General features: G+C 55.3%; 2 protein-coding genes across 5 annotated transcripts in view; one reads left to right on the top strand and one right to left on the bottom strand.

Moving 5' to 3' along the window:
- Hrc (histidine rich calcium binding protein) overlaps window positions 1-2,418 on the top strand; it is a 3,480-nt gene extending 1,062 nt beyond the window's left edge. Inside the window, exons 2-7 of the mRNA XM_026789128.1 lie at window positions 15-1,000; window positions 1,079-1,149; window positions 1,456-1,524; window positions 1,616-1,670; window positions 1,976-2,012; window positions 2,192-2,418. Coding sequence (XP_026644929.1) covers window positions 15-1,000; window positions 1,079-1,149; window positions 1,456-1,524; window positions 1,616-1,670; window positions 1,976-2,012; window positions 2,192-2,228 — 1,255 coding nt within the window. The 3' untranslated portion in view covers window positions 2,229-2,418. The remainder of the gene's footprint in view (window positions 1-14; window positions 1,001-1,078; window positions 1,150-1,455; window positions 1,525-1,615; window positions 1,671-1,975; window positions 2,013-2,191) is intronic.
- A 187-nt stretch (window positions 2,419-2,605) lies between these two features.
- Ppfia3 (PTPRF interacting protein alpha 3) overlaps window positions 2,606-10,166 on the bottom strand; it is a 30,512-nt gene continuing 22,951 nt past the window's right edge. For 3 of the 4 annotated variants that reach the window (XM_026789053.1, XM_013353665.2, XM_005366809.2), the window contains exons 20-30: window positions 9,214-9,295; window positions 8,449-8,649; window positions 7,237-7,299; window positions 7,052-7,078; window positions 5,947-6,122; window positions 5,480-5,577; window positions 4,771-4,946; window positions 4,614-4,682; window positions 4,260-4,431; window positions 3,514-3,585; window positions 2,606-3,339 (exon numbers count right to left, since the gene is read on the bottom strand). In XM_026789053.1, coding sequence (XP_026644854.1) covers window positions 3,527-3,585; window positions 4,260-4,431; window positions 4,614-4,682; window positions 4,771-4,946; window positions 5,480-5,577; window positions 5,947-6,122; window positions 7,052-7,078; window positions 7,237-7,299; window positions 8,449-8,649; window positions 9,214-9,295 — 1,123 coding nt within the window. In that variant the 3' untranslated portion in view covers window positions 2,606-3,339; window positions 3,514-3,526. Of the gene's footprint in view, window positions 3,403-3,513; window positions 3,586-4,259; window positions 4,432-4,613; window positions 4,683-4,770; window positions 4,947-5,479; window positions 5,578-5,946; window positions 6,123-7,051; window positions 7,079-7,236; window positions 7,300-8,448; window positions 8,650-9,213; window positions 9,296-10,166 lie in introns of all 4 variants that reach the window. The other variant, XM_026789054.1, reaches the window with a different exon arrangement.

Below are 10,166 nucleotides of genomic sequence, written 5' to 3'. Positions count from 1 at the left end.
TCCCCTGAGCATGGGCACCAGGTCCACAGACACCAAGGCCATGAAGATGATGATGAAGAAGAAGAAGATGATGATGATGGTTCCCCTGAGCATGGACACCAGGTCCACAGACACCGAGGGCATGATGATGAAGATGATGATGATGATGATGATGATGAAGATGATGATGATGATGGCTCCCCTGAGCATGGGCACCAGGTCCACAGACACCAAGGTGATGAGAAGGAAGATGATGAAGATGACTCAGATGAAGGCTACTATCATGTCCCCAGCCGTGGCCACCAAAGCCACCAAGATGAGGAAGAGGAAGATGAGGCTGTATCCACTGAACATTGGCACCCATCTCCTAGACACACTCACCATGGTCTTGGAAGTGAGAATCAAGAAGAGGAGGTAACAGTCAAGTTCAGCCACCATACTGCAAGCCACCAACCCCAAGGCCACAAGTCTGACAAGGAGGAGGACTTCCCAGAAGAGTATAAGACAGAAGTTCCTGGCCATCACCACCACAGAGTCCCCAGGGAGGGAGATGGGGATATTTCTGCTGAGTTTGGCCACGAGGTCCCCAGTCACAGGCCACAAGATCAAGATGAACAGATCAGCCAGGGTCACAGAGAGTTTGTCCAAGGTGACATTGGTCATCAGCCCCTGCAGCCCACAGGGGCTGGTTCCGAAGAATCAAGAAAGAAAGATGACCACAGCTCTCAAGAGGGAGACAAAGACTCAGAGCAGAGCAAAGGATCCCACAGTGAAGAGGAGGAGGAGGGTCATGGCCTCCCTAAGAGCCAGGAAGATGAGGAAAAAGATGAGCAAGAGAGTAAGGAAGACAGGACTGAGGTTCGGACTCCAGTGAGCCATCACAGAAAGCAGGAGGAAGAGGAGGAAGAGGGGGAGATCCTGGAAGAAAACCTGCTACCCTTCACCATCATCCCAAACCCCCTGGCTGGAAGGAAGGTGGACACAGAAGGTTCCAGCGAGGAGGAGAGCCGTGAGGTCACAGGTAAGTGACCTGGCTCTGTGGGGGTGGGGAAGGCAGAGTTGGTCAAATGGAATCACTGTGGCCCTCCTGTCCCCACAGGTCAGCACGATGCCCAGGAGTATGAGAACTACCAGCCAGGATCTCTGTGTGGCTATTGTTCTTTCTGCAATGTAGGTCCCTAGCCCAGATCTGCCTGGCATGCCCTGGGGTGCCGTGGAAGGCCTCTGAACCTGACAGTGGGAGGAGCAGCAAAATAAATGCTGGGGACCAGAAGCTGGGGTGGGGAGAAGTTAAGGGTCACCCTCCAGGTCTGTGACCACTCACAGATCCTGCCCTCAATGGGGGCATGTGGGCTATCTTTAGATAGGAAACCTGGGAGGGTGGTGTGAGGAACCACCTGGAAAGAAGGGGGACTCTGAGCTCAGACATGGATTCTGGGCTAGGGACTCCTCTAAGCAGGCTCTTCCTGTCCCCAGAGATGTACTGAATGCGAAAGCTGTCATTGTGACGAGGAGAACATGGGGGAACACTGTGACCAGTGCCAGGTGAGACCTTCCCAGGGACGCTGGTCCCACTAGAGCACCCACACTGGCCCTCCACCCAACCTCCCTGACCAGGCTCTCTCCCTGTCCTCAGCATTGCCAATTCTGCTACCTCTGCCCGCTGGTCTGTGAAACCCTCTGCACTCCAGGTGAGAAGCAAAGCAGGCACCTATGGAGGGGCAAAGTCTTGCAAAGAGGGGTTGGAGCCAACCTGAGCTCCGAACCAGGAAAGCTGCTGTCTGTGACTGACTGGTAGGCTGGGGTGGGGGTGTGACCATAGCAAAGGTCCGCAGGCAGAGCCTGTGTTGAGGGTACGCCTAGAAGCCAGTGGGTGGGACCAAAGTAAATAAAAATCGTGGGCTGGGGCAGCTGGAGACCAAGCGCTTGCCCTGAGTGTTCCCCCATCATGCCCTTCCTGGAGGCCCTCAAACCTCTTCTCTCTGCTCCCTCCCAGGAAGCTACATGGACTATTTCTCCTCCTCCCTGTATCAGTAAGTGTGGGGCTGGGTGGGGGAATGATGCAGTTCAAGGGACTTGTTTAGAGAAAGGCTGGCCCACTGGGAGCTAAGAGCTATCCTGGGACCCCACGGTCCCAGGATATGAAGCGGTCAGGGTCATGATGGCTCAAGGACCTCTGGGTGCTGGCTAACCTTCGTGTCCTCCTGTCCAGAGCCCTGGCTGACATGCTGGAGACTCCAGAGCCCTAACATGGCCACAACTGCGGCTGAAGTACCTCCCCTGGCCTGCCCACCTGACAGGGGGCCTGAATAAATGTGCCCCTGGAAACAGCAGTGTCCGGTGTGGGGTGTGTCCTGGCGGAGGGAGACCACAGACCATAGGAAGAGGCATCAGCCTCTCCTAGAGGGCCTGACTCCTTGATTCTGAAGGTGGTTGGTTTGCATTCTTAACATCTTGAGAACAAAAGCTGGGAGAGGTGGCACACACCTTTAATCTCAGTGCAGAGGCAGAGGCAAGCGGATCTCTGTGAGTTCGAGGCTAGCCTAGTCTACATAGTGAGTTCCAGGCCAGCCAGGACTACAAAGTGAGACCCTGTCTCAAAAAAAGGCTGGTCAACACCAGAACTTTTGAAACAGTAGGTCTTTACCCGTGATCACTGAGTAACGCCTGGGGCTAGGAGGCCAACTGAGAGTCGGGGTGGGGGACTCCCCGCTGTCCATCCCTCCCCAAGCCACATCACCCAGCGACATAGTTGACAGAGGGATTTTCCCATGCAAACCCCGGAGCCGGAAGGGAACTGGGAACGCAGTGCTGCGTTCCTGACCCTTGGGCACAGACACCGCCATAGCATGGGGTGGGGAGGCCCCGGGGGACACGAGACACGGGAGGAGGGACAGGGACTCCGCTCACAGATGACCCCCAGGACTGGCGACCAGACGCAGCGGGGGCAGGACTGAGTGGCACGGGAGTGGGGGGCGAGGCTTGTAGCAGCGAGTCTCCCGTCCCCTCCTAGTGGACGAAGAAGAAAGACCTGGGCCCCCGCGAATGGGCAAGAGAAGGGGGAGGGGCGGCCTCTCCCCGCATGCCGCCCGAGAGCGAAGCCCGCCCCCTTCCCGCAGGTGCAGGGTGCCTGGCTCCCGTCCGAAACGGATCAATAAATTACAAAGTAGAGAAAAGGGAGGCGGAGGGATTTCTTCCTGTCCTCTTCTTCCGATGCCCCCCTCTTTAGTCCATTTCCTGTGGTTTAGTCCAGGCCCAGTCCATCTGGGAGGCGGGAACGCGCACACTGGGCTGGTGTGTGTAGATGTGTATAGTCCGCAGTGAGAGCTCCCTCACGGTGGTCTCCGGCTAGACAATACTCTGCAAAGGAGGGAAAACGGCCCAGCCTTCGGGAGGGTCTTCATCCGAGTGAGAGCGAGGTCACTTGCATTGAGACCAAACAGTTATCAGAGTAGGTGGGGCCCATCTGGTCCGCCATCCTGCGGTCCCATTGCACCACCCTGAACCCTAAGAATCACCTGGCAGAGTCCTCACCTGTAAGTGCCCACTAGCAGGAGTAAGTCCGGACTGAAACACCATCTGCTCGTGAACTCCCGGAAGTCTGGCCTAGAGAGAGAGCAGCCATTCAGCCTGGAAGCCCCCTATTTTCCCCAGAGAATTCCCCACTCCTTCGTACTGGACATTGAAGGTAGGAGCCCCTTGATTGGTAGTCAAATACCGTACCACTGAGCCACACCCGAGCCCTTCACTGGGGTATTCTAGGCTTGGGCTCTACCAGTGAGCCACAGGGCAGCTCCCACTGGGGAACTGTACGCGGCTCCCCCACCAGCCAGCTGCACATTCAGCTCCTTTTACTTTTGGAAGCAGAGTCTCACTGAGCAGGCCTGGCTGTCCTGAACAAACTCTTCCGTGGCCCAGGCAGGTATTGATCTTGCAATTATCTGCCAAACGCTGAGTGGCTGGGTAGCAGGCCTGAGAGGCCGGCCCAGATCCCCCAGGGTTTCTAGGCACTCTGGCCTCAAGCCCTGGTGCCCTCCAATAGACTTAAGCTTCAAACATCACGCGTGTGCCTGCTCCACCATGGGTCTCTACTTCCCGGAAGCCTGAGACCCAAAGAGAGAGTCCAAGTGGCCTGAAGCAAGGTCATGTCCCATCCTGGGAAGGAGACTGAGAATAGCCCACTGCGCGGAGTGCCCGGGTGACAGCTGGTAGGGTAGACCAGACGGAGAGTTGTCCCAAGCTGTGACTAGGGTCCGGACTGTCACATCTGAGCCCCTTACCTTCAGGCTGCAGTTTGCGTAGTGGGAGCCCTGGGGAGCCTAGAGCTCCTGCTGCAGCTGAGCGAAAGTTGGGGGGTAACATCTCAGCCGAGTCGGGGGTTACACCTCGGAGGTCCTTCTCTCGGAACATCTTCCTCCAGGATGGGGAGCGGCTGAAGGACTTGGCACTGTCCTAGTGGTAGGGTAGGAGCCCGAGGTGAAGGAGGGAGGCCTAAACTCCCATTCCACTCCTCTCCTCAGCCATGCCCTCACTTAGCTCAACCTCCAGCCACAATTGGTTGGCAACACCAAGCCCCACCCCTTCATCACTGATGTAAGTGTGGCAGGGAGCCTCAGAGCTGCTGCCACGCCTACCTCATCCAGCCTTCTGTCTGTGCCTAGGGAGATGAGGTTGCTAAATTCTTTCTCCAGCAGTTGCCGGGCCTGGAAGAGGAGGGGGGAGGTTGGTGGGCGTAGGTTGGAGCACGTAGGTTGGAGCATGCCCAGCATGTTCCCTGAGCACCAAGCTCACCTGCGCGTTCTGTGTGGGTATCTGTAGGAGCAAGGCCAGGTCGGAGTAGTCGAAGGTTTCATCCAGAGCCAGCAGGGCCCCGTGCACCCCGCTCTCAGTGAGGTTCGTAGCGAATTCCTTCAGGCCGAGCCCAGACACCCAGCCCATGACCCTCTCGTTGGACCACACCATCACATCTGGGGATGAAAAGGAGCCAGGGTTTTTCTGTAGCTTTGGAGCCTGTCCTGGAACTCGCTGTGTAGACCAGGCTGGTCTCGAACTCACAGAGATCGCCTGCCTCTGCCTGGGATTAAAGGCGTGCGCCACTACCACCCGGTTAAAAGGGACTCTTAACCGTGCACCTCCCAGAGGCTAGCCCTGTCAAATTAGCCTAATTCCATCCTCATTTCCCTTACCAGACTTGCCCTCAGGATGACTTCTCCCCTCATCATTGGAAATGGCCAGTCATTTCCCTCCCTTGCCACGCCCCTACATTGGTTTCCGTCCTAGTGAGCCGGTTCTAATTCCCTCTTAACCAAACACTTATGCTGGCTCTACCCCCTGTGTGACAGCGCACCCCAGTGGCCAGGACCAGCCAGTCTGGCATATAACGCTATACTCTTTCTCTGGCCATGCCCGCTTGCTCACCCTACCATGTTCTCAGTAGCTCTTGAAATCTGACTTCCCTCCCTCTGGCCTGCCTCTCCGCCTGGCCCCCACAGGACCTCACCTCTGATCTGGGTCTGGCTCTCTTCCCTCCTCCGCTCCAGGTCCTTCCGGTCATAGTTGAGCCGTTTCAGGCACATAATACCGTAATGCAGACTAACCCTGAGCAGAGGGGGAAACTGAGTCACTCAGGAGCCTTCCCATGGCCACTGTCGTTGCTCTCATTGCTCTTATCTGACTTTCTCCCTTTCTTCATGATCTCTCTATTTTTAATTTTGAGACAGGGTCTCACTAGCTCCCTGAGCTGGCCTTGAACTCACTCTATAGTTCACGCTAACTTGTCATCCTCCTGTTTTGGCCTCCCCAGTAGCAGGTCACCAGGACCACGAGAGATCTCGGTTTTCCTATGGATCACCTTCTTGGTTCAAGTAGCAACAAGCCAGAATTTCATAAAACTTCCCATTGGCTAAAGCCTCTCTAGGGGTGTGACTTCTTCCTCTTTGGGCGTTCCCATTGGCCAGGCAGCCCCACCTGTGGAAGCTGTCCACCATCTTCAGTTGACCTCTCAGTTCCTTCTTGTTCAGGTGGTCCAACATCCGAGCATCGACTAGCGACTCCATGAAGTAGCTTCGGTACTGGGGCAACCCAAGGCTGGGCAGCCAGTCGTTCCCCACCCACTCGTGGTTCATGTCGCCATATGCCAGGATCTGGGGCCGTGGGCAGGTGAGGGAGGGGTCAGGCCCTCAAGGACAACATTCAGTCCCCACCCCACGCTGGTTCTCTCCCCAGCACAAAACAGCTCAGGGTCTTGTGTAGCCCTGGCTAGCCTCAAATTCACAGTGAAGTTTGAGGATGGTCTTGAACTTTAGATCCTCCTGCCTCCACCCTCTTGAGTGACGGAGTTACAGGCACACACTCCCACTCCAGGTTGGCTGGAAGCTAGAATTCTGTGTTACAGGCAAGGGCCCCACCCGCTGGCCCCAAGCTCTGCTGGTCTGCACCCACTCAGCCCAAATGTGAGGCAGGACTCGGTGTGGCTTTCCTGCCACCCAGAGACTATCACTCCTGTGACACTCAGGAAATACTCAACAGTCCAGTTTGGGGCAGGGCTGAGCTAAACCCCCAAGTCTGCAGCTTCAGGGCCTGGAAACACACACACACACACACACACATACACACACACACACACACACACACACACCCTGCAAGCTCAAGTCGGGCATTGGGCCTCTCTCTTCTCCAGGCCACAGTGTCCTCCCTACCCCTCACTTGCCTCGTCCACCTCACGGCCACCATAATAGTATAGCTAACACTCGCACCACTGAACCCTCAGCCCTCTTCCCAACTCTAGCAGGCCCCGCGGGTCCTTCTGGCTCCAGCAGTCCTATAGCCCAGCAGCTCCCGAGCAACACACAACCATGGGAAGGCCTGTGCTCTAGGCTGGAGGTGGACAGAAGGCTTCCATTTAGTCCCCCACCAAGCCACTATGAACTAGTCCACAGCTGAGCTCCAAGCTGCAGCCTTCCCCTCCTGGGTGGGGACTTAGAATGTTCTGGCAAAGGGTGGGGCACAGGGACAGAGAAAGACCATGCAGCGTGCACAACCTGTCATGCGGGCAGCCCATCCTGCACCCTACCTGCTCCCAGCTGATCTCCTTGGTCTCCTGACCCGTTAGTGGGAAGAGGGGGAGAGAAGGGTGGGTTAAGGGGACAGGCAAAGGAGAACAGAAGGGACAGACGATGCATGGACAGACAGAATCCTCCCAGCCCCACACCCAATAGGAATAGTGCCACCCCCGGGTCACCAGCAGGAGTCACTCACGGGTTTCGTAGCTGCTGTCAGCGACTCCATCTCCTCATGTGTCATCCACACGTTTCCTGTGGGCTGAGGGATGCTAGGTGTCACGGGATGGGAGATGACACAGGATGCAGACAGATGGCCTCTTAAGTGCCCCACTCTGACTCATTGTTTAAGCTCATTCTGTTTGGGGTCTCAAAGCCAAGGTGACAACGGAAATGACCCTGTGCTGGGCGTCTTCCATGCTGAAGCCCTAGGACTTGGGACCTTGCGTCCAGCAAGATGGCTCAGCAGATAAAGGTGCTTCCTGCCAAGTCTGGCAACCCAAGTTCTGTGCAACGCATGCCCCATGGCAATTACACACACACAAAATAAATAGATATTTAGTAAAATAATTTTTTGGCTGAAGAGATGGTTCAGTGGTTAAGAACATGTGTTGCACTGGGTGGTGGCGCACGCCTTTAATCCCAGCACTTGGGAGGCAGAGGCAGGCGGATCTCTGTGAGTCTGAGGAACAGCCTGGTGTACAGAGTGAGTTCCAGGACAGCCAGAGCTACACAGAGAGACCATGTCTCAAAAAAAAAAAAAAAAAGAAAGAAAGAAAGAAAGAAAGAAAGAAAGAAAGAAAAATGTTTAGAAGAACATTTATTTATTTTATATGTGTGTGCTGTGGCAGTTGGTAAAGGTCTCAGGACCCTTATAGGAGTTGATTTTCATCTTCTCCCATGTGGGTTCCAGGAACTGACCTCAGGTGGTTAGGCTTGGTGGCAAGCACCTTTACCTACTGGGTCATCTTGCAGGCCATCTTTTTTTTTAGTATGAGGCAAGGTCTCACCAAGGCTGACCTTGAACTTACTCAGTAGCCTGAGTAGGCTACTGCTTCAGACAACACAAGAACCAATAACTGTCTGCCTATTTGAGATTTCCTAGGAAAAAACTGAGTCTGGACATGGTTAGCTGGTGCAGGAGGCCATGGGTCTCTGTGAGTTCCAGGCCAGACAAACCTATAGAGGGAGATCTTGCCTCAAAAGAAAAGAAAAAGAAAACTATGGATTTGGGGGTGGTCCCTTGGAAGTGGTGAAATCCACAGGAAGGGACTCTTGGGGGCCGATGGAACAAGTCAATAGGTCCCTGAAAGAGATGTCGCCTGAGGACACACCCGTGACACGGGGCCCAGGATTGGAAGCTGGCGAGGGGTGAGGGTGAGCAGGAGGGCATGGATTTGCAGGTACTCACAGTGCGGGAGGAGGCAGGCGCTGAGGGTGACGTGAGTGACACCATCTCCTGAATGGCAAGGCGCAGCTTGAGCCTGTGCAGGGGATTGCTGATGCCAATTTCCCTCTGGATCTCCGTGTCTGACAGGTTGGCCATGATGGCGCCGCTCTTGACATTGGCCCGACAGGCAGCCACGTACCACGCAGGCATGCCCACCCAGAGCTGAGGCCATGGGAAGGCAAGAATGTGGAGGAGTCAGTGGAGAGAGAGACAGATGGAGAAGGTTCGCAGGCAAAGACACAGAAGCGGTAAGACAGAGACATGTGGGAGAAGAGAGGAGAAGACAGGAAGATGAGGGATGAATAGAGACAAATGGAAAGACAGACACGAAGACAGACAGTCGGCAGAGACCAGGAGAGACCCGAAGAGACAGAGAGAGGGCAAGGGCGCAAGGAGGAGGAAGTAGCTTTCCTAAGAGCCTCAGGTCCTGACCTCCCCTCCCACCCCACTTCTGGGCTTCTCTAGAGTGGAATCAACCAGCCCTGGATAGCACGACTGTCAAAGGGTTGAGGATAAAGGCCTGGTACAGTGGCTCAGGCTTGTAACACAGCACTCAAGAGTCTGAGGCAGAAGGATTGCCATGAGTTTGAGGCTCCCCAGCACTACAGAGTGAGAACCTGAGTTAATTACAGAAAAACAAAGCAAAACAAACAAACAAAACACAAAAACCTGAAAGGGGGGTTGATTAGTAACTCTACATGAAGGGTTATTTCAATGACAAAGTACCTCCAGCCAGGAGACCACGGTGGGACCATCCCAGGCAGCAAAAGGCAGGCCCTGGCGACAGGCCTCTTCCAGAAGTTCATGCCTAGCAGAGAAGGTAGGCAGGGGCTGTGAATCCTTCCCATGGATCTCTCACACAGGCACACAGCCAAAGCGTGGGCCTGTCAAACAGGCACACAGCAAAAGCGTGGACTCTCACAGGCACACAGCAAAAGCGTGGACTCACACAGGCACACAGCGAAAGTGTGGACCTGTCACACAGGCACACAGAGAAAAGGTGGACTTGTCACACAGGCACACAGCGAAAGCGTGGGCTCTCACACAGGCACACAGTGAGAGCGTGGACTCTCACAGGCACACAGCGAGAGCATGGACTCACACAGGCACACAGCCAAAGCATGGACTCACACAGGCACACAGCCAAAGCATGGACTCACACAGGCACACAGCCAAAGCATGGACTCACACAGGCACACAGTGAAAGCGTGGACTCTCACACAGGCACACAGCCAAAGCGTGGACTCACACAGGCACACAGCGAAAGCATGGACCTGTCACACAGGCACACAGCGAGAGCGTGGACTCACACAGGCACACAGCCAAAGCGTGGACTCTCACACAGGCACACAGCGAGAGCGTGGACTCTCACAGGCACACAGCCAAAGTGTGGACCTGTCACACAGGCACACAGTGTAAGTGTGGACCTGTCACACAGGCACACAGTGAGAGCGTGGACTCTCATAGGCACACAGCAAAAGCGTGGACTCACAAAGGCACACAGCGAAAGTGTGGACCTGTCACACAGGCACACAGCGAAAACGTGGACCTGTCACACAGGCACACAGTGAAAGCGTGGGCTCTCACACAGGCACACAGTGAGAGCGTGGACTCTCACAGGCACACAGCCAAAGCATGGTCCTGTCACACAGGCACACAGCAAAAGCGTGGACTCTCAC

This window comes from Microtus ochrogaster, unplaced genomic scaffold (genome assembly GCF_000317375.1).
Source record: "Microtus ochrogaster isolate Prairie Vole_2 unplaced genomic scaffold, MicOch1.0 UNK14, whole genome shotgun sequence".
Taxonomy (NCBI): Eukaryota; Metazoa; Chordata; class Mammalia; order Rodentia; family Cricetidae; genus Microtus; species Microtus ochrogaster.
The sequence above is the reverse complement of the archived record's forward strand: the minus strand, read 5'-3'. Positions and strand labels throughout refer to the sequence as shown.